General features: G+C 34.6%; 1 protein-coding gene across 1 annotated transcript in view; it reads right to left on the reverse strand.

Moving 5' to 3' along the window:
* Positions 1–812: 812 nt before the first annotated feature.
* Positions 813–24,098, reverse strand: part of Uba6 (ubiquitin-like modifier activating enzyme 6) — a 62,024-nt gene continuing 38,738 nt past the window's right edge. Inside the window, exons 21-33 of the mRNA NM_172712.2 lie at positions 22,711–22,800; positions 22,535–22,615; positions 21,306–21,434; positions 18,921–18,972; positions 18,769–18,832; positions 17,793–17,862; positions 16,562–16,633; positions 14,404–14,521; positions 12,398–12,591; positions 10,621–10,748; positions 9,426–9,513; positions 8,117–8,211; positions 813–2,881 (exon numbers count right to left, since the gene is read on the reverse strand). Coding sequence (NP_766300.1) covers positions 2,743–2,881; positions 8,117–8,211; positions 9,426–9,513; positions 10,621–10,748; positions 12,398–12,591; positions 14,404–14,521; positions 16,562–16,633; positions 17,793–17,862; positions 18,769–18,832; positions 18,921–18,972; positions 21,306–21,434; positions 22,535–22,615; positions 22,711–22,800 — 1,320 coding nt within the window. The 3' untranslated portion in view covers positions 813–2,742. The remainder of the gene's footprint in view (positions 2,882–8,116; positions 8,212–9,425; positions 9,514–10,620; positions 10,749–12,397; positions 12,592–14,403; positions 14,522–16,561; positions 16,634–17,792; positions 17,863–18,768; positions 18,833–18,920; positions 18,973–21,305; positions 21,435–22,534; positions 22,616–22,710; positions 22,801–24,098) is intronic.

Genomic DNA, 24,098 nt, shown 5'->3' on the forward strand with positions numbered 1-24,098 from the left:
AACACCCTCTTCTGGCTTCATGAGCACTGCATACATGTGGAGCATGTACATATAGGCAAAACAATTCACACACACACATACACAACACATACACACACTGCATACATGTGGCACATTTAAATGCAGGCAAAACAAATCATACACACACATACCATTTCAAGATACAGTAAGAGAAAAGCAAACATAAATTGCCTGTTGATATTTCATCTGACTCCTAAAATCTAAACTTTGAGTTTTTTTTAATGAGTTGGAACTCAAACCCAGAGCCTTGTGCATGTATCTTGTGTACTACAGAGTTACAACTCCAGCTATAGTTTTTTTTTTTTTTTTTTTTTTTTGTATGTTGATGCTCTCCCCAACAATGTGCCATGGAAGACAAACTGTAAAAGCAAAATATAGTGATTCCAATTTCTACTTCTTGAACAGTATATAAGGAATAAGACACATAACACAATTGCTCCAAATCCTATAAAGAACTGACTTTAGAAACCTCAAACTAAGTTTCTGTTGGAGTGACTATTTCTGCCCTTTTTTCTTATTTATTTTTGCACCTGTATATTACAGTGAGGGCTTTACACTTGCTAAAAACACACTCCCTCTTTGGTTTACAAGGCCCTTACTAGTCTGCTTGCAAAGCATAAAAGTGAGGAGACAGTAGCAGCATTAAACACAGAAAAAGAGGTATAATTAAATTCTCTGCGATGAACCACGGGGCATGGTTGAGAATGACACCTAAAATTTCTCTTACTTTTAGTATTAAAACAAACATACAAACAGAAAACAAACCAAATGGAATAACACAACTTTCCTTCTTTTTTTTTTTTTTTTGCACTCAGTATTCAATAGCTATATTTTAGTACCAAGAATCTTAAAGTACAAAATGAACAAAAAAAAAAAGTCATTAACTTCATTATGGCTTTCCAGTTCAGTATAATTTAGTAGGACAGTAATAATCACTACCTACAGAAAAACAAAAACAAAACCCAATGACAAAATGGTTGTGGATTTAATTAGAAACAAACCAAACCTGGTTGATTTTATTTACTAAAGCACTCTACAAAGCATGGCTCTCATTTACTTTCAAAGATACGTGTAGACTTAAGTAAACAGAGCCAAGCTATTGCTTCATGTTTGAGGATTCCTGAATGATTACCTACAGAATACGTTACTACCAAAGAAGAGAAAACAAAGTGAAAACTGGAAAATAGGACTTCTTTTTGTCATTAAGTTCTAAGCCACAGAGCCTTTGATATTCATGGATTCAATTTATGAACAATGGGAAAGGTAGGATATGATAAAAACTATAGTTTATTTTAAAGGTAGCCAGTTCTTTAAAACAAACCCTGTCCACTTTTCTCCACCTCTGAATGAACAGATCATTTTATTGTACAAACTCACCCCATTTCCCAACTGGACACTTCGTAAAAGGAGGAAACAAAAAGCTGGTTACCACAGAGATCATAAATTGTTTGTAAATGGAAAGAAAGTATAGAGTATAAAGAGATACCATTGGAGTTAATACTGATGCAATCTAAATTTTAATTCATCAAAGTATTTAGTAATGGTCTTAAGAATAGGAACTCCAGGCAAGTAACTTCCAGAGGCTGTAAGCACTTGTTTAGAATGCGTGATAACCCTTGTAAAAAAGACTTACTGGCTGTTTTCAGTGATTTTACAGTCAAGTATTGTTTATATATTTTAATGGACCCAATTATATCATAAGTAGCAACTGTTCACATCAGGCAATGGAGTATTTCTTTCAGTAAAGAAAAATCTAAAAAAATATAATTTTTTCTATTTCAGTCAATCCCCAATTTGGGAATGAAGAGTGAAATAACATGCCTCCTTTAAAAAAAAATACTATATATATATATTTTTTTTTTTTCTCCATTACATTGCTGGAAAGGGAAAAAAAGACAACCAAATTAATTTGTAACTTTCATCTATTTCTAAGAATATTCCCTTTATAAAAAATTTTTGGTCTTAAATACTATGACTAGTTTAGACTTCCAGATAAATAAAATAAAGGTATATTAACAATCAAATGATTAACCATATTTATCTGCTCACATTTATGGATTCTCTATCAGAGTGCATGTAATACTGTTAACATTTAGTCCAAGTTAACATGTCATGTTACCTCACTGTTTACAACACTGATCAGATCAGGGACAATCCTGACTTAGGGAAGGGAGTAATATATCACACTGTTAGCACAGGTAGCAGGACACTAACTGTAACTACAGTTTTAAATCTCTACTCATCACCTATCTGCCACCCCTCTTCCTATCAGCTATGGAATTTTCAAAGCCTAATCATGTAAGCAGCACAGTGCCACACTATTTATATTGAAATAATGGGTCTCAAATACCAAATAAAAAAGAAAACGTTGAAGAAGGATTTAACTTTCTGAATAGTACAAATTCACTATTTTCAATTTCTTCATCTTTATTTCTTCTGGTCATAGATAAATGATTTCTTGTTCCTTCTTTCATCCACAGGGCTTAATAAGTATTAGAAAATGGTATTCCAGTTCAAAGGTGCTGTGATCATAACCGCAGGGAGCAACAGACAAATGTGTACTATGCTTCAAAATGGTTTGTAATTCTCCACTCTAGTAAGTTCCCTACTGATGGTTCCCTTACATTAAGGCAAAAAGAAATCCACAGTATTATGAGCTGAGCTTCTGAATTAAGTACACTTTCCAAAATAAAGTAGTGCTGGAGTATCTCGGTAACAATGCTACTCATTAGTGTCATGACTGAAGTAGTATCTCACTGGAGGGCCGGGCAAATCTTCATCTCCATCAGCGTCTGGGGCAAATGACACAGTAAGATCCACATATTTCTTCTCAGTGGAAGGCTTCACAAGTTTGTGCATTCTAAGAATAAGCAAAGATAAGTACTTTGGTGACTTGATTAAATGAAAGAACTTTTTGTTACTTTGTACTAGTCAGAGATTGAACTTGCATATATACTTTAAAATATGAATAATTTGCCTATTCTTATACATTAATTTTTCCTTACTAAAAGCTCCAAATTGAAAGCATGTATCTAATAGGACGTCCTCTGGTCATGACAAAAAAGAAACAAAAATCCCAAAGAGTAATGCAGTGATTCTTCCTTCACTGCCAAGTTTAGAGACATAATGGATCTTCTAGCATTTTTTTTTAAGAGAAAAAAAAAAGTAAGTTCATTAAAATCTTAAAATACAAACTGCGCAGCCTATTCTTTATTTTATTGATTTGTGCCAGGGATGGGGGGTAGGAGGGGAGCCGCTGTAGTGTCCTCTCTGAGAGGAGATAAGGAGTCCTTGAGGGAAGAGTGAGTCAGATGTGGTGGTGATCAGTGGAATCTTGCAGCTCTGACTGACTAGTGATCAGGTTGCTTTTTCAGTTGTGCAGGTTTAGTAGAACAAAGACAGACTAATGGTTATCTGAGAAGTACAGATGATATTACTTTGTCTCCAGACATGTGATTTTTTTCATTTTGTGTCCAGGGTTACAAGTTCAGTTATAATTAGAAAGTACAATTAGAATATGCTATTTTTATTTTTAGCCCTATAACTCCAATTCAAAGACTCTAAACACTGTCTCCATGAAAGCAAGCACACTGTTACGTGATAGCCTGCTTTTAAGCTGACAGTATTTACAGTTTTAAACAGATAAACAGAAAATAACTGAACTGGTCTTTTCTACAAACAGCAAATACTAACACCTAACTCCTTTTATCATCTAAGGTATACAGTAGGAAAGGTTTTTTAGTCCATCTATCTTACTTACCAAGTTCTACTTCTCCAGGGGCATACTCTGTATGATTCCTTATCTTTAAACTATACTTTTGGGGAGCTCTAGGTGTACTGTAAAAAGAGGCCTTACATCTGTTACCAAGTCAACTGCCAGTTGGAGTTTGTCAGCTATCTCTAAGCTTTCCCTGTTCTAGTTACACTGTTTCAGTTTGCTTAGGCCTCAAAAAGAAATTCCTAACTTTGTGCTTCTCTGAGCGTATCATGATCTCCACAGCATAAGGAAGACTTCCAAATAGGGCCAGATATAATTATTTCCCTAAAAGCAGGAGGGATAGTGAGTTTATGACTTCCCTAAAAGGACTCAGATATAATTTTCTCAGGAAAAGACATAAAATGAATCATAACAGAAAGTCCCCCAAGAATGCAGCATGCAGAGACCAAAACCTAAAAGTTAGAGACAGAAAGACAGCAATGACAGCATTCCACTTTGCTTTGCTGGAACTGTGTCAAGTAGCTGTGCTGGCTGCATGACTCTCACCACTTCCATATCTACGGCTATGCAAGGTTTGGCTGCCAGGCTATGAATTATGTTATCTATTTAACCCCCCATGATGCTCTTTCCATTTTACAAAGGTACTTTGTTCCATACATAACTTCACTCTAAAAAGAGTGAAATGGTAAAAACCATTCATATCCATATCACCTGACTTTCCAAAGAGATCATGTGTATTCTTTTTATTTTTCAATATGCATAAGCTGTTTGCTTTTGCCTCCTTGAAATGCTCTAAGGAAATCTAACCCAAAACAGAGGTTTGATTTAACAAAGTCCATGGTATGATGTCATTATAATAATGATTTTAGTTACAGTCTGAATTAATAATTAATGTGCCAGTTTCTTTGAGTAGACTATTTGCTATCAGGGATGTTTGTATAATAACAAATAGTAAGAACTAAAAGTTATGAAATATTCCTCCTGTGCTATTACATTTTTAGGGCGTACTAATACTTACTAATACTTTAACACTAAATAGCTATGGGAACAATCATGGAATAGAATTTATATTTCAAAGCTACTCAAGGAAACAAAACTTAATAAATAACCACCTAAGCCTGCGAGCATCAGTCTTTATAAAAAGTCTTAATCCATTGATCTCATTCACTATTCTAAAGTGTCCAGTCACTTAGGTAATCAATAAATACCTGCTAAATTAGGGATCACACACTGGCCAACTCTCATGTTACTTTGCAGCAAATTTAAAATTACTAACCAATTCATAACCATACATTTCACTTACATCTAGGTGGCAGACATCATAAGAACTCTAAATACAGCTCTTAAGTTCTCTAGATGATATTTAGGAGTCTTAATAAAAGCAACTATAAGACAAATTAATGCTTACTAATATAACCATTTTTAAGGTGAAGATGATTAAGATAATTATAGTATATGTGATTAACTTCAACTGATAACCAAAAGTTGAGAGTTATGTTAAAGAAAATAACTTTGAGAGTATAAAAGAAAATAATACTGCATAGGTAGTATGAATGTTTTTACTCATGGCTATCTTGTGCCAGGCATTGGTCTAACTGATTGAGATACAACAATGAAGAAATCTAATAAAGATTTATATCCTGTGAAAGCTAGTTTGTAGTGAGAGGGGAGAATATAATGACAGAAATAACAATACAGGCAAAACATGCTGTAGCTATTACATAATGGAAAGTGCTATGAAGAAAGAGGTATAGGAGAGCTTAGGGAAGGTAAGTGTTTGCTATGCTGCAAGCACGAAGATGTGAGTTTGGTCCCTAGACACCACATAAAAAAAAGATAAAAGGGGCAGCATTTGTAGTTTCAGTATTGAGGAGGTGGGGATGGGGTTTACAGGGACTGCTGGCCAGCCAGCTTGGCCAAGGTAGCAAGCCAGCTCTAGTTACATGAGAGACTTTGCTCCCTAAACAAGGTGGAAAGTAGCTGAGGACAATAACTGACATCATTTATATCTTTATACACAATCATACGTGTAACCCTACAGTCTACAGCACATACTACACATGTCCCTGTGTACACAGACACACATGCACATGAAAACAGGTTGGTTTTCTGAAAAGATAAACACATTTGCATACTCTTAGTCAAACTGACTCAAAAAGGGGGAGAAAAGACCCAAATTAATAAAATTGGAGATGGAACTGAGATACTGCAACAGATAAAATTATAAGGACACACCTTAAAAACTTATATTTCACTATGTTGGGAAATCCAAAAGATATAGATGAATTTCTAGATGCATGTGGCCTATCTAAGTTAAACCAAAATGACATAAAGAATTTAAACCGATCTATAATGAGCATCAAGATTGAAGTGGCAACTAAAAAAAAAAGTTGAGAACCAGATTGGTCCACTGCAGAACTCTACCAGGCTTCGAAGAACTAATACCAATCTTTCTCAGACTAGTCAATAAAATAGAAAAAGGAATAGTTCCAAAGCCACTTTGCAAAGCTACTCCTTCCCTGTCACCAAAACCAGATAAACACATACACACACACACACACACACACACACACACACACGCAAGTTACCATTCAATCTCCTTTATGAACATAGATGAAAAAGTTCTCATTAAAGTACTAGCAAACTACATTCAAGAACACATCAAAAAGATCATTCCATCAGGATCAAGTTTGCTTAATTCTAGAGATCCAGGGATAACTAAATATAAAAAATCCAATAAATGTAATATATTACATAAATAGAATTTATAACATTAATCACATGGTCATTTCAATAGATGTATAAAAGGCCATTGACAAAACCCAACATCCTTTCATGATAAAACCCCAAAGAGGCTAGAAATAGAGGGAATGTGTGTTGTGTGTGTATGTGTGTGTGTGTGTGTGTGTATATATATATATATATATATATATGAAACAAGTCTACAATGGGATAGGAGAAAAATTCAAAGTATTTACACTAAGATCAAGAACAAGATATCTGTTTAATATAGTGTTTAAAGTCTTATCCAGAACAGTAAGATAAGAAAAAGAATCAAAAGTGATTTAAAACAGGAAAAAGAAACTCTTTGTAGAAGACATGCTTATATACACTAGAGACCTTAAACATTCTACCACAAAACAGAGCTAACAAACATTTTCAGCAAAGTGGCAGAAAAAACATTAACATGCAAAAATCATCAGCCTTTCTATGATAACATACTGAGAAGCAAGCAAAGGAAACACTTTCGTTCACAAAACTACAGAATACCCTAGAATAAACAAAACCAAGGAAGTGAGACCTTTACAATGAAAACTTTAAAACACTGGAAAAGGAAATCAGAGATCTTTCAGAATTCAGAGAACCTCCTATGTTCAAGAATCAACTGTGAGCACGATCATCCTATCAAAAGTAATCTACAGGCTCAATGCAATTCCCAACAAAATCCTAAGACCATTTTTCAGAGAGAGAGACAGAGAGAGAGAGACAGAGACACACAGAGAGAGAGAGAGAGAGAGAGAGAGAGAGAGAGAGAGAGAGAGAGAGAGAGAGAGAGAGAGAGAGAAAGAAAGAAGAAAGGAAGGAAGGAAGGAAGGAAGGAAGGAAGGAAGGAAGGAAGAAAGGAAAAAAACTTTAAAATGCATATGGAAATATAAAAGGCCCTGAAGAGGCAAGTAATACTAGGCAGCAAATAAATAAATACATAAGTAAATAAGTAAATAAAGTGGCGATATCACAATACTTGTTTTGAAGTTCATATGGAAATATAAAAGGCCCTGAAGAGGCAAGTAATATTAGGCAGCAAATAAATAAATAAATAAATAAATAAATAAATAAAGTGGCGATATCACAATACTTGTTTTGAAGTTATACCACAGAGCCATCAAAATAAAAATGGCACAGCAGCAGACATGTATATCAGAAGAAGAGACTAGAGGAACCAGTTATAAGCATCTATAGCCACATCATTTTTGAAAAGGATGCCAAAACCACATACTGGAGAAAAGATAACTTCTTTATAACAAATAGCTTCAGAAAGTGGATGAAGAATGGAATTAGATCCTTTTTTTCTTAAAAAAAAATCAATTAATTCCATATGGAGCAAAGATCTTTTTCTTTTTTTAAAAGATATTACTTATTTTATGTATATGAGTACACTGTTGCTGTCTTCAGACACACCAAAAGAGGGCATCAGATCCCATTACAGATGGTTGTGAGCCACCATGAATTCAAGAATAGTGAATGGGGAAACTGCATGTGTTGAGATTAGGTGATGACTAATCTTTTTATATAAATTCCAGTAGCTTTTCTTTCCAGTGTGAATAGAAATGACATGCTGATTCTCCTCACTCTTCTGCACGTACGTTAAATACTTACGTTAACTTTAGCCTTTTTGCATGACCTGGCATTACAGGGACATAAAGCATTTTGACTCCCTGCACCACCATTGTCGGCTCAATTCCATAGTTTTCCTAGAAGTAAACATCAAAGGAAACAATCAAAGCTTCGTCCAAGGGACACAGGTAAAAATGTTTTATAGCTACCAAAAACAGGGCAGGTTTATACAAATATTAGCTAGACCTTCCAACAGCTTTACAGGTTAAAAACTATAGTGGTTATCTGTGGTTTCACTTTTCTCAGTTAACCAGAGCCTAAAAATATGGAAAATCTCAGAACTAAACAACTTATGTGCATCCCCAGTATTGGAGGCTGCACCTAGGGGCTAGATGTGTGTCAGCCACATGCTCTTCCACTAAGCTGCAGACTCAGCCCTTAGAACAAACATGTTAACACTGAACTGGATGCCATTCTAGGCAGGGTGGTAAAGTCTGACGCTGTCCTCTAACATACCCAGCCTGTGAAGCAATTGTTGGTCCAGTACACTCGCATGTTCGACCTACCAGTTGCTTTAGTAGCTGTCTTTATTACTTGAATGACTTCTCTAGTGCTAGTGTTTTTAAGTAAGCTCTGTTTCAAAATACAGCACTTTTCAACCTGTGAGTCGTGGCCCCTTGGGTATCATGTGACCCTTTCACAGTGGTCACATAAGACCATTGAAAACAGATATTTACATTATGATTCATAACAGTAGCAAAATACAGCTATGCAGTAGCAACAAAAATAATTTCAAGGCTAGGGGTCACCACAACACGAGGAACTATATTAAAGGGTTGCAGCATTAGGACGGTTGAGAATCACTGACTTGATAGAAGGCACAATGTGCAACGAGACTGACAATTCAGCCACGCCAAAGGGAAACCGAAAGTGCTTCCTTAGAAAGTAGAGAGTTCTCAATGTCAGAGGGAAGAAAACAAAATATCAGAGGCTCTGATTGGGAGGCAGAGGCCAGCCTGGTCTACAGGGTGAGTTCCAGAATAGCCAGAGCTACACAGAGAAACCCTGTCTTGAAAAAAAAAAAACAAAAAACAAAAACTACTGTAAAGTAAGGTAAGCAATCTTGAAAGAAATTTTGTCATTACATTCTACTATAATACTCTTGTTATTCTTGTAACATCTTATTTGTAAACTATACTACGTAAGTATATACAGGAGCGAACCTGATAAAGAATTTAGAACTATTATAGCTTCAAGGACATACTAGAGATTCCATATATTAGGAGGCACATTACACAGAAACCCTAGACTTCAAGGTACTAATTAAATGAAGGAAATGAAAATATCCTACTTTGACAGCATTTATGAAATCTGAGAGGGTGAAATCTTCTTTTCCATGTACAGTCCATCTGTCCCAAATTGTAAATGATATTCCATTTCTGTTGCAGAGTATATAAAAAACACAAATATTAAAATTTCCATTAGTAGTAATACATTTCCTGCAGTCCATAATTTATTATTTAGAAATTAATGCTATGGTGGTGGGGTTTACAATTTCTAAAATAGTCAATATATATAGGTAACCACTTTTATCTGTGTTTAGTATATTTTTTGCAGTGACTCATTTCAAGTATGTATTACAAAGTACCCTCATTTTCTCTTCAATACTTCTTTAGTTCACACAAAGTAATGAGTTTAGTACAGTTTCATGCACATATACCATTGCTTTTTTACTAATGTCTCTGACTCTCCTTCGTTTCCTTCTGATCCCCTCCTTCCATTCATACAATCGTTTTGTTTTCATGTCTTACACACTATATAGGTATATAGCTATGCTATATGGTGTTTCTTTCTCTCTGTGTGTGTCTATGTTTATGTATGTACATGCATGTATCCCTTTCTTTTTAAGTAGTTGTAGGGGTTTCAAAGTGCAGATTTCTAGCCATTGATAATTGAACAATCTAATTACTCAAATCACTGCATGTCATAAACATGCTACAATGATTATCTTGGCTTATATGTGACTTGGCATGTGTGCGAATGTTATGTAAAAGTCAGAAACATAGCACCTCACTTTACTTTGAATGGATAACAGTATTTTCTGTTCTTGTAAGTAATGTATGAGCATAATATGGATTAGCTCTTCCTGATAAGATTCTTCTACTGGCATTTCTGGCTGTGTTCAACCTGAAATGTCAAAAACAAAACCTCAAGGAATTGTTTTCTGTTGTAATAAATGTATAGGATTACATTGTAAGTTTCACAGTTAGACAGGACTATAACCAGACAAGAATGGTTTTAAAATTATCTAAGTTAGGAACCAAGTATAATGCTAAGTGGTGTGGCAAATCAACTGCTCTGAGAATTCTTTGGCTAGTCTACTTGGAGATAATTTATCAACATGAGGTTTGGCTGGGTCCTGAAATAGTAGGAAGGATTAGCAAAGACAAGAAGAAATAGAGATGAAACCCAGTATGTTTCCTTTTTAAAGGCAGAATACTTTCTTTCTTTCTTGTTATTTCAGCAAAACAAACTTTCATACATACCTGATTTCAGTTTTTCTTACTTCAGATGTCTCTGTAAACACTATTATTGGAATGGCTAAATTAAGGAAACAGTTTTTGTAAGCGTCGAAGGGATAGCCACCAGCTACCTTGATCATCTCCAAAGCAACCTAGATAAGAGAGGTGATCTGATTATCTGAAGAGTCTAAACTACTTGGGAACGTAATTGGTCTTGCTGTTTTCCAAGGTTCAAGCATTTCTCTGTAAATAGTATGTAAATGTATGATTGCAACAACATACATTTCTTATTTAACTGACCTGTATATTTTTAGTAAAGTTTATTTTTTTATTTTTTCATAATTTTCATTTTAGTAATTTACTATTATATTTTTAAATTCTAAGGAACATTCAATGTATTTTATTTTGTCTTTTTTTTTTTCTACCAGAGCTGAGGACTGAACCCAGGGGCAAGCACTCTACCACTGAGCTAAGTCCCCAACCCCATCAATGTATTTTAAAAAGAACTTCAAAGATGTTTTTCTTTCTTTCTTTTCTTTTCATATACTTTAGTTAAAACATAAAAAAAGTTACAAAAATATACAAACTTGGTTGGTACAACATGAAGTTTTAACACAAGTAAGTAGCTTGGGTAAATACCACAAAAAATGTAATTATTTTATTCTCTTAGATAAAATTTAGTAGTATATTAATTTATTTGTATTAACATCATTTTGAAATTTTGTGCCCAAATATATTAATCATCTGAATTTGAAAATGTTAGAGAAAGTAATTATTATCCAAATTCATTTTTTGTTTTAGCTTTGCAAGTGGTTTTTGAAAGCATTTTTAAAAATAAATATATTCTAAAACATGTAACAAAGTAATCCTTTCATGGAAAATTCTGAGCCAGCCCACATATGGCATTATTGAAATTAATTAACCTGTACAGATATCTAAAAAAGCAACAAATGATTTTTTTTACACATTCTATAATTCTCTATTAGATCGGCATTTTAATTGGAATTAAATTAAATTAAAATGGAATAGATTCAATATGTCCAGCCTATTCCATATATAGTAAACAAAATTATTTCACCATTTCATCCTATTTTCAAACTATAACACAACACAACACAAAACTAAAGCAACCTAAAACCAATCAATACAGGGATTGATAATGGACTCTAACTTTAGAGTACCAATACAGTACAGCGTAACAAGTGCTCATAATGATGATTCGCAATTACTTACAATATTGAGAATTCCTACTCTGCGTGGAGGCTAACAAGAGTCCTGTGGAGGGAGCACTGGAGGGAAACTGACAGGCTCTCTATCTGGATGCTTCTCTGTTGCCCTCAGTTCTGCTTTGGGAGGATAGGGACCCCCCATCTTCTTCCCTGACCCTGTCCAACTGCCTCTGAGTGTTCAAAAGCAAGTACTCTTCCGTAACTCACTCTGGGACCTCAGGATTTCTGCATGCTGAACTCCAAATCCAGGGGATCTTGACATGTCCCCTGGCCTCCAGGTCCTGTATATCAGCTGGCTATTGGGGTGGGACATTCTTTCCACTGCCCCAAACCCAGGAGGGAAAGAAACGTTATTGGGACCACTGTCAGTAAGAACAACTATATCCTATGTTGAGCTTATTATGTTTATAAATGTAGGACCAAGATATATGCCTTACTGTATTTTCAGAAATATCTTAAAATTTTAAATTTAGAATTTCCAACTTTTTATTCCTTCATCTCTAAAATATGAGCGGCAAGCTAAGGTTGGTATAATGTGGGAGAAACAAGCATTTTTAAAAGAATAAGCTTACCAAGCCAGAAACTGCAGCAGTAGATGTTGCTATAGCAGGTATAATTTTACCAGCTATGCGTTTAGTTTTAAAACGGTCAGCTGGTTCAATGCTATACATTTTGGCTCGAAGGTTGGAAGCAGCTGTGATGAAATCTATGTGTCCATTACGGTCATCATCTTTTTCAAATGAAAGCACTGTCATCTGAAGGTCACCTGACCAGAGCAACCAGACAAAGTTCTCTAGTTAGTGGTAATAGCTTTATGAGGTAAAAAGCAATGTACAAAGTGTATATGCATACAACTTTCAATGAAAAAGATTTTAAATAAGGAAATATACAAGTTACCAAGCTGAAGGACCCACCGAAAGCATTTCTCAATTAATATGAATATATTCATCATAAAAATCCTTGTTATTAATCAATTGAAAAATATATAAAGAACAAGGCAAATGAAGTTAGAAAAGAACATGAAAAAATAAAAATAAAAATAAAAGCAAGCTGGGCAGTGGTGGCACACGCCTTTAATCCCAGCACTCGGGAGGCAGAGGCAGGTGAATTTCTGAGTTTGAGGCCAGCCTGGTCTACAAAGTGAGTTCCAGGACAGCCAGGTCTACACAGAGAAACCCTGTCTCGAAAAACCAAAAGAAAAAAAGAAAAAAGAAGAAGAAAAAAAGAAAAGAGCATGAAAACCATGACTTTAATGTCACTAAACTAGAAGTTAATGTATGAAAAATAGTAAATAGAGAAATAAGAAAGCAATCTGCTACATTATTTGCTTCCAAGTAAATCTTTGGTACTCCTAAGAATTAACTGCATAAATATTACTTTGAAACATGTTCTCTCTGACAACTAACAAAGTCATTTATGTATCTTTTTTAATACTTCTACATTAGTGAATTCCGGTATCACATTAAATACTATAAACAGTACATTTTTTTTTCCTGAAATTTTACTGGTTCACACATGAATTCACAGAATTTTGAGCAATAGATTTCTCTAATAAAAGATGGTAAACATACATAAGCAGATGAACAATTAACTCTGCTTTTAAAGAATTAAAAGTTCAGCTTTAATAACGGTATTTTTTAAATCAGTTTGTACTCCTAGTCAGCAATTGAGACAATTAGGTAGCTCTGTAGGCAAAAGAACTTGTTCCATAGCATTAGAACCCAACTTTCAGGCCCCGAATCTCCCACACAAAACTGGACAGACACAGTGAGTGGATCTGCAACCCTAGCACTTCTATGGAGAGATGGGAGGCAGAGAAGGAAGACCCTTGGAAGCCTGTAGGCCACCTAGCCTGGTACACACAACAGCAAACCAACAAAGAGCTTCTTTCTCAAGCAAGTCGGAAAGCAGGACTAATGCCCAAGTACCCAAGTTTACCCTCTGACTTGTGTGTGTGTGTCATGGCATGTGTACAACCCACATGGTCACCTACATATATTTATTCTCATATTCCCTGTGTGTGTGTGTGTGTGTGTGTGTGTGCGTGCGCGTGTGCATGTGCGCGCACCCTTTCCTTATTCCCGATGATCCAATACAGTATGCCTAGCTAGACCTGGTCAACATCTAAAGCATAAAAACAGTAAGAATTACAATGTAACACTTAATATAATTTGGAGAATTTTACAACTTGAAGGTAACAACATAAGGAGAAAATGATTAATTTATTCATAGTTAAAGCAGAAACCTTGAACCGGGCAGTGGTGGCGCACACTGTCAATCCCAGCACTTGGGAGGCATAGACAGGTGGATTTCTGAGTTCGAGGCCAGCCTGGTTGGTCTACCAAGTGAGTTCCAGGACAGACAGGGCTACACAGAGAAACCCTGTCTCAAAACAAAACAAAACAAACAACCCCTGCAAAAAACAAAAACAAACAAACAACCCCCCCCCCAAACCAGAAATCTTTATGATGATTCAATTAGCTATTATGATTAAAAAATATTCCCATGAACTTATCAATATGGCTCTTTGGGAAAGTCGGTCTATCTTTTCCATGATATTTTAAAGAGTCCCTCTTACTTTTGGTAGCTTTGTTAGAGGAAAGAGCCTCTTCTAGTTGGAAAACAGCATTCCTTTCATCTTCACTGGAGACAGGAACATGGTCGGGCTTCCTTGCAGTTTCGTCTGTTTGAACAACCTTTAAACATATGTGTACTTGTTTATTACTATTATCACATGATTACTAATATCAACTTTACTTCCAAGTTTGACTACGACTTATCTTATTTACTTAGTGAAATCATAACAGAAAATATTTCCTCAATGCCTCTGATCACTAATCATTATGGCCTATTTTATTTCTTGCTTAGTAAGATGATTTTAATGTTTTGTTTATTATCTATTTCCATATACTAGCATGTTTATGATATAACCTGGGCCTCCACCTTGGTCACTAAGAGACCGCTAGCTTTCTAAAACAATTTATTTTTTTTACTGGAGTTTGAAATTTTTCTTATTTTAAACTGAATAGCCTGTGTGGTAGTTACTTTAAAATTTCTCACTTAAATGAAATTGATAATCAGTAGTTTTGACTTTGACAAGTCTACATTAGACTTAAATTGCATAGTTCTAAGTAGCTGGTTCATGCAGAAAAAAATGGAAGTATTTGCAAAATGTATAATATGGCCTATAAGTACTTGCTAATTACTGAGTAGTTCTTTTCTAAAGAATACATCTTCCTTCATATACCAACTACAGCATCATTAGTGAAGCATATACCACAACTGATTTATCTTTAAATTACCCAGCAGACCGTTCACAGGATCAGTAGATGTTTTTAAACCAAAGAATGTCTCCATGATTGTTAAAGTACTATTTATTTTACAAATTTACCAAATTATGTTCTGAGATATTAAACATCACAAACATTTATGATGTATAAAGAAGCAATAAAATAGACATGTCTAATATTCTGGCTGTCACATCTAGAACTACAAGAGCATGTTGGCCTTAAACCTGTAGTGTAAGCGATCTTAAGGAGTTGTACAACAGTCTATATTAAAACTTTATACTGTTCAGGGAAACCTACTAGACCTGAACTGCCATACCAGCAGGAACAATGCAAGCCAGAAAACATACTAGAGTATGTTTCCTGGGCTTTAGTTTGGCTTTGCCAAAGAGAAATATGGGTTGGAAACTTTTCTTATGAAAGTGACACCACTTTGTCCTTAATTTACTAAATTATTATTTATAGGTTACATGTCATGAATATTTTTTTTTCAGAAAACTCATCCACTTATGTAAAAATCCACTGGCTACAAAGATCCCTTTCTATGAAATAAAGATGTAGGATGCCTACACATATCACTTCCTTGAGGAAGGTTATTTCATGGTTAATTTTTAGAGTATATAAAAGAATAGCATACAGTATGTCTATAAAAAAGAAAAATACTTTATGCACATAAAAATTTTTTTCTCCAAACTTTCCTATTTTCACTGCCTACTTCTCAGGTTCTGATGCTTTCTAAGATATTTTCTGGGCGTAATTATTAGACCAATTTTCCATCTATTTGGTAGCATAAACAAGTGCCACAATGGTATCAAAGCTAAATGTGTTTGAATGTCATGGCAAGCTATAGTAGAACACATCACACATACTAGCATTATATGAATCCTCAGTGATGTCTTGCAATTCTGTATCATTTACTGACTTTTCTACTCTGCTCTCAACTACTGTATACTCTATGTTCAGTTTCCTACCTTCATCCCACACTGTTAAACTTATTTCATCTAAGAAACTAGCAGTCTTTCCCATAGCTCCTTTTAATTTCAAATCTTGAGAACTCCTGTCAGTACTACACACACACACACACACACACACACACACACACACACACACGCGCAGAATCCAGTTCCATGTCATCTGTCTTATTATCCATGTCTGCCTGTGTTCTTGAAATACCTAACAGGGCTGCTACTCTTTCCCACCACTTACTGTAAGGACAGGTTTCTGTGTAAGGCTGGAAGATGCTTTTGCCTGTTTAGCAACGGCCCAAATGACAGGCCAGCTAGAGCAGACTTTGGGTGCATTTCTTCCTATAGCACATCTCTACTCTTTGGAATAAAATATCCCTAACGGCAAAAACTGTTCATCTTGGAATTCTTCAGGCTGAGAATGGGATTTGTTATAAACAACAGTTTAATAACCACTAGTTATGTGAATAGACTTCTATCTTACCTTGTTGGAAGGCTTGAATTCCTCAATTTTAACTTCTGAAAGAATGTCCATGAGGCTATTCACTGATAAGTCCTGTTTCATAAAATAAGTTAATTTATCAACACATTTCTTCATTAAACACATTAAGTTCATACACTGAGAAGCAAGAAACTATAATAGCCCAAGCTGAACTAGATGAACCCGCATCCACATTAACTATTAGGAAGCTCCTATGAAAAACTGAGACATACTGCTTTTGAGATCGGTTTAGACTTGCAGCACAAGACTGAACACTATTAGTTTTTCCTAGACCTTTATATGTTTTATTTCCAAGAAAGATTAATCTATAACATGCATATGTACACTAAATACAGATTCAGATTTAGGGCATATGTCTATAATCCCAGCAGTTAAGAGGCTGAAATGGACGAATCATGAGTACACTTACTGGGTTTATATATCTACTTAGTAAAAACCTATCTTAAAAAAGAAAACAACAGAAACTAAGACCTTTTTCTTTTTATATTTCTCTAATCAGTTTACTTGAAGGCAGAATTTACTTAACTCTAAATATACATTTAAGGAGAAAGCTAAGCTATGCACATGAGCTCTCTCTAAACGATTTGAGTCACGCACTTGGGTGTGACTCAAAAGATGATGTCTCACAGAATGAGCATGACTCTAAGGACATGAAAATCAAAGCAGAACAACACTTTCAGACTTCTGGAAATGCATGAAAGTTAACATTAAAGGAAAAAATTATGTAAAGAGCATCTATTTCTATGAAGTATTTTTAAATTACTATGAACTGGCTCATTTTGACATCTAATAACTAGAATAACAGAAAAAGGTAAAAAAAGCTATAAACATTTTTACTACTTAAGTATGATTGCTTTCACAAATATTTCAACATTTAAAATTCAGAAAAAAAATTAGTTTTCTATTTATCTGCGCTATAATGAGTAGACAACTTCTGCCATTAGAATAGAGAGTAATACAATAAAATAAAAGATTTTTCTTTTTTAATCCAAAAGAATGATTTTAGCTGGGCATGAAGGTACATGCCTATAATCTGAGTACTTAGGAGGTAACAGCAAGAAGATCTGGAGCTTAAGGCAAGTTCTAGCTCATGGCTCAAACAAATGCACGAAAAGAGACTGAATGATTCTTAAGATCTAAATGCAAATTTTGAAGCCACCAACTAAGTCAATTCAGGTTTGAATCACTTGCTAGATCCCGAACAGTATCTTACCTTTTCTGAAAACGGAATACAATATACTGTAGCATATAGTTTTGCAGCACTCTGAAGAAAACTGAGGTGCCTTTTGAAATGAAATAAAAAATAAAGCAGTTTGAATGGCAGTTTTAAAGAAGATATTTAAGTCAGTAGGAAATACAGTCTTTATATTAATTAACACTTAAGAACTACATTTAAAGTCTGTTTTGAAGAGTTAATTTTTACCCCTTTTAAAGTTAAGGTAATGAAATTCTTGTCTAGACTAAAACAAGAGGAATACCAAATGTCCTTTTGATATAAAAACACATGTTAAAACACTATATTCAAGCAGTCATCAGGAATACTATGATATTCAGAACTATTAGAATACTTGGAGAAAAGTAATTTTAATTCATAAGAATATATGTATCAGGTATGAATGAGTATATATTAAATCTGAAATAGCAAAAAAATTTACTAAAAACAAAAATGGGCATGTCATACTAGAAAGGCAATTTAGTTGAATTCTGAAGGAAGTAATAGCTGAGAAAATTCAGCAAAGTGCTATTTGTAGAAAGGCAGATAAGTGAAGGGAGGCCAAGTGTTCGATGAGAGTGTGCACACTAAGTGTAACTATAAAAATAGCGTATAGATAGATCCAGGCACTCAGTAAGAAACAAACTAAAATCTTACTTGTATTAATATAGGTAGGTCATATTAACTGCATTTCCACAGAAAGCATCTTAGCTTTATTTATTGTAAGAACACATATTATCATTTTTATTTTCTTATAGTAGATGACTTAAGTATTTTATGGAGTAGATATTACAAACAATAAATGTATTAGGTACATAAATAAATAGATGCACATCTGTGTAGGAGGAATGTGGCTGGTTCTGCTGACTAGAATGACTTGTTAACTTTTGGATTAAGAGACTTAAATTATTTAACACTGAAGATTCTACAGTATATAACTAAGACATTTAAAGTTAAAATATACACATATACTTACAAAGGTTCATTTAAATCAAATTTTATTGGAGAAGGCGGCCTTTTTGGTGATTGCCAAAACAAACCTAGTAAAATGATAAAATATCATTTTTAATAAATATAGGTCTTATATAGTATTTCATATTACAATCTTTTCTCAATGGTTATACTCACTGCCATCTTTTAGTCTTGTCTCAAGAGGAAAACAGTGAAGAAGCTGCAGAGCCTAAAAGAGGAAGAAAACATGAAAAAAAATCCCCCCTTTTTGTTATCAGAAGAAAAAAAAACCCTGAAATTAAAAAAAACCTGCTCAGTACATATTTGCATATTTTCATTATAAATCAAACAAAAAGTCTAAAAGATACACAATGGGGTCTTGTAGTTAGCTTCCTCCTGTCCTGCCCGCATCATTATAGTCTTTTTAGAATTACTTCATACCTTTCTTACAATATTTACACACCATTTTGTATCTAAGAGCTAATCATTACAATAAATTTAAAAAAAATACAAATATATATGGCATTTAGCATTTCAAAATTATTTGCTTAAGATGTGCTTGGAAGAGGGTGGGAATATGAAACATCTGTAAACTGATAATGCTTCAACTGAAGTGAAAGGTAAAAAATGATGAATATGGACATTATACTATTTTCTTATATTTCCACGATTCCTTAATTTTTTTCTATACTACTAATAAAAAAAATCACCCAAAACAGGGCTGGTGCTCAGCGGGTAAAGCTACTTGCTGCCAAGCATAGAAACCTGAGTTTGATCCCTAGGACCCACATGGTGAAAGGCAAAAATTGCTGTTGTTTGTCTTTTGACGTCCACAGGAGCACTGTGGATGTGAACATACTCCACTCCTCTACAAAACAAATCATTAAAAGTGTATCAATAAAAATAAAAACACCAACATTAAAAAAATCCAAACCCACAATTACAGAAGATAGTTCAGAAGAAACGTAGTTAAGACATACAAAGAGTGTGCTGATTGCAAGTCCTTGAGAGTTTAGAGGCTAGGTCCTGCTCTGCAGACAAAAAGCTCATGAACAGGCCACAGAATCTCTCCAATCCCAGGCCATCCTGACAATGTCCTATGGAAGCCTGCCGCCTACTCAGTTCTCTGCTGCTTCTCTGAGCAGAGTCAGTCACTTTCGTGTCTTTCTCAATAAATCTTTTACCTGTGGTTTGTTGTACAGTGTGACTTTATGGTATTTCTTGGCACCCTACTGCCAGGACACCTTTCTCCTCAGAACTGTAACACACTGATAATTATGATAAAAACAGGGGAAATATTAAGGAAAGAAGTCCTATTTTTGGGGAAGTGAGCTTAGAACATTTCTCTAAAAAGCAAACCATACAGGAAGTGAAAACAAAAATATATCCTCAAAGACCATTTCTCTTAAGGATAACCTTATAAAGTAAGGGCTTAAGTGTAAATTGGGAGAGAAGCAAGCAGGGTACTGAGCAGAAGGCAAGATTCATATTGTTTCTTGGGGAGATGGGGTTTGGTGGAAGAAAGCTCAGGGATTGGCCCTGGTCTTGGGGTCAAGTAAGGGGCAGGGTGCTTTTCCTCCGCCCTGATATTAGGGTCAGGGTCAGGGTGTTCACTCCTTGGTCTTTTTGCCCTACCCTGAGGGATGGGTTAAAAAAGTACAGGATACAGTCTGTTAGCTATGTGACTGTAAGAATCACAGTGTGAATGAATATGTGCCTTGGCCTATTCTAAATGCTTTATATGGATTAGCTTATTTGATGCCTACTGTATTCTATATGTCTTAATTACTTTAGATTTTTAGTTGAAGAAAGACCATAAAATGTATTTATGAGTTATGATTAGAAAAGGCAAAATCTGAACAAAAATTCCATCTCAATTATCAGTCTCTTGTTTCTATTCTGAACAAACTTAAACGCCTCTTTTTTTTTTAAAGATTTCTTTATTATTATAAATAAGTACACTGTAGCTGTTTTTAGACACACCAGAAGAAAGTGTTGGATCTCATTACAGATGGTTGTGAGCCACCATGTGGTTGCTGAGATTTGAACTCAGGACCTTCGAAAGAGCCGTTAGTGCTCTTACCGCGCTGAGCCATCTCTCCAGCCCAATTGAACAAACTTCTTTAGACTACAGAATTAATGCACTCCATATTACCTAGAGACAAAAGCTACCTAAAACCCAGCTTAGCACATAGGGCCAAGTCAGTGCATAGATGACAAGTCAAGCTAACGGAGGCAGAGGCAGGTGGATTTCTGAGTTCGAGGCCAGCCTGGTCTACAGAGTGAGTTCCAGGATAGCCAGGGCTACACAGAGAAATCCTGTCTCGAAAAACCAAAAAAAAAAAAAAAAAAAAAAAAGAGAAACGGTTTATGTTAAATGGTTAAATGTTTTAACACAGAGAAATTGGTCATATGCCTAGGAGCTACTCTCATTTAACTTACTATTTATTTCTAAAATGCTTGGTGAAAAAAAAAGAACAAATATTTTAAGTCTGGGAAATTAGTAATAAATAAATGAGCCATGGACAGGCATTCATTTAATGTCTCAGAATGTATACTTACCTTATGGTTAAAGTATTTTTCAAACTTTAGTCTTGCTAACTCTACACACTGGGACCAAATTCTAGGTCTTCTGCTAAGTAGCTTAATAACTTGAAAACAGCCTTCTAAACTTTGTCCATTTTGTATCTTCTAGAATAAGAGGAAAACAAAGAAAAATAAAACACTTGATCACAAGCACAAACACATTCCAAAAGGACGATCCAAAGTGACTAACGGACTTAGTATTTTAATTTTTTTTCCTGCTTAAGAACTTCTCTCTCTCTCTCTCTCTTTCTTTCTTTAAATTATGAGGGGAATAGTAACTGGAATTTTAGACTACTTTTTCTTTTTTAAAAAATTTATTCTTATTTTGTGCACATTGGTGTTTTGCTTATATTGTATGTATCTCTGTGTGAGGGTGTCAGATCCCCTGGTACTGGAGTCAGAGACAGCTGTGAGCTGCAGTGTGGGTGCTGGCAATTGAATCTGGGTCCTCTGGAAGAGCAGTCAGTGCTCCTAACTGCGGAGGTATTTCCAGCTCCCAGATTTGAAGTTTGTTTGTTTCTTTCTTTCCTTTTTTTTTCTAGACAGGGTTTCTCTGTGTAGTCCTGGCTGTCCTGGAACTCACTTTGTAGACCAGGCTGGCCTCGAACTCAGAAATCCGCCTGCCTTTGCCTCCCAACTGCTGGGACTAAAGGCGTGCGCCACCACACCCGGCTAGATTTGAAGTTTCTTAATTCAAGAAATATTTTCATGTTTTCCTATGAGTAACATACTAAGTACCAAAGAGGTCCTTAGTATAGAGAGATCTAGGAGTAATAGTTAATTAAAAAATTGACTTTTTTAGTTGTGTATGATTAAATGTAAACTACTATCTTTGAAGTTGGCCTTATTGTAGTGATTATTTTCTCTTGAACTGACCTTAACTTTTTCCCCAAAGAATTTACCAAACCCTCTATTTTTTGCTATTTTATCATTATTATTACACCCTCATTTGGTTGAACCATAAAACCTAATGTTTGAAGGTCAGTGACAATTACATACAGTTCAATTAAGCTAAAACAAAACAAATCAAAACAACACAAAACAAAACAGGCTATTTGTGACCTAAGTTCAAGATTCCCAGTAGAACGTTTCACTGTGATCAAGTTTTTAATCACTCCCTATTTCTACAGGAGATATTATTTTTAGGTAACTAGAAAATAAGATTATACTAACATAAGTATCTGCAGTAAAATGCATTCCTTTACCTGTAAGACATCTTCTGCAGAGGGATATGCTTGCCAAAACTTGTTAAACAGTGAAGGTTTGTGGGAGAAGGAACTTTCAAACTATAAAGGGGAAAAAAAGTTTCAGATATGTTTAGTAGTTATAGTACTGCCTTTTCTAATTCAGAGAAGACAAATTCACTAAGAAGAACTTTTACCTTGTCTCTTGCCCACTGGATAGTATGTTCGATAGCTGCTGGAAAGGACTTTAGAGTGCAAAATGGTATTTCCTCTTCGGGGGGGTCTCGCTATTGAAAAATAAAAAGTAAAACCAAATATCTGGCTAAATTTTGAGTCTGATTAGTCTAAACATAAGGCCTGTTATACATTTTCATATCAGTCATTTACATAATAAAGCAAAAGTTAATTTCTTGGCCATTTAACCTGTTGAAAGTCATGTGAAAACACAAATCCCATCGTTCTTTACCATTGTGTACTTGTGCGGTGTGGCAGAAAGTCCTCATGGTAAATCATAATACATTATTAAGTTTTTTTTTCTAGAAAAATTCATGTGACATGTAAAATTTTATTACATTACTTCTAACTTAGAGAAGTGATTAAGAATCCTTAATATCTAAGCTCTTAGTGTTCCTAAAGATTCCCCATGAAGTAAATCATTTGGGAAAAGGACTCTTAGTAGTTTACTAGAAAGTATATACATTAGATGGGCAATGATTAATGTCTTACTAGTAGAAGTACCACTGAAGACCTCCTTGTCTATTAGATGGCTCACTTACAGCCTAAGCTTACTGGTTTACTCAGTCAAAAATGACTCAACTTATGCCTTTTTACTGAATGAATCTCTAATTTGATGATTTATGAGCAAATAACTTTTTATAATTCAATGAGGAGCATTGTAGGAATATTAAATTATGTTATACAAGAGTCTAAAATAAAAAAAAACAAGAGAAAGTTCAGCAAATGTAGCAGAATGAGAGGATCCTCTACTGTGAAAACCTTCCCATGGCATCATGCACATCATGACTCCCTATTTAAAACTCTAATGAACCTCAGCTTAATCTACTATATTACTGTTATTACATCTATCAGTAAGTGAATTTCATGAGAGAAAATAAGAAAACAGTGAATGCTAAGAATTTAAAAACTTTACTAAACCAAATGTACCCTTTAAATCAAGGAACACTGATACTTATAAAAATCATGTACTTTAATTATTTTACTTTAACTGTTCAATTTTAAATTATAAAACCTACAATTATTGGGGGCTGGTGATATGGCTCAGTGGGTTAGAGCACTCGACTGCTCTTCCAAAGGTCTGAAGTTCAAATCCCAGCAACCACATGGTGGCTTACAACCATCTGTAATGAGATCTGATGCCCTCTTCTGGAGTGTCTGAAGACAGCTACAGTGTGTACTTACATATAATAAATAAATAAGTAAATAAATAAATAAATCTTTTAAAAAAAACCAAAACCTACAATTATTTCTTAGATCCATAGATTCAATGTTAGCAATATTATAAAATCATTTATGGGATAAAAATGTTACATTTTACTATCTATCTAATATATATATATATGTACAC

This window comes from Mus musculus, chromosome 5, assembly GCF_000001635.26.
Source record: "Mus musculus strain C57BL/6J chromosome 5, GRCm38.p6 C57BL/6J".
Lineage (NCBI taxonomy): Eukaryota > Metazoa > Chordata > Mammalia > Rodentia > Muridae > Mus > Mus musculus.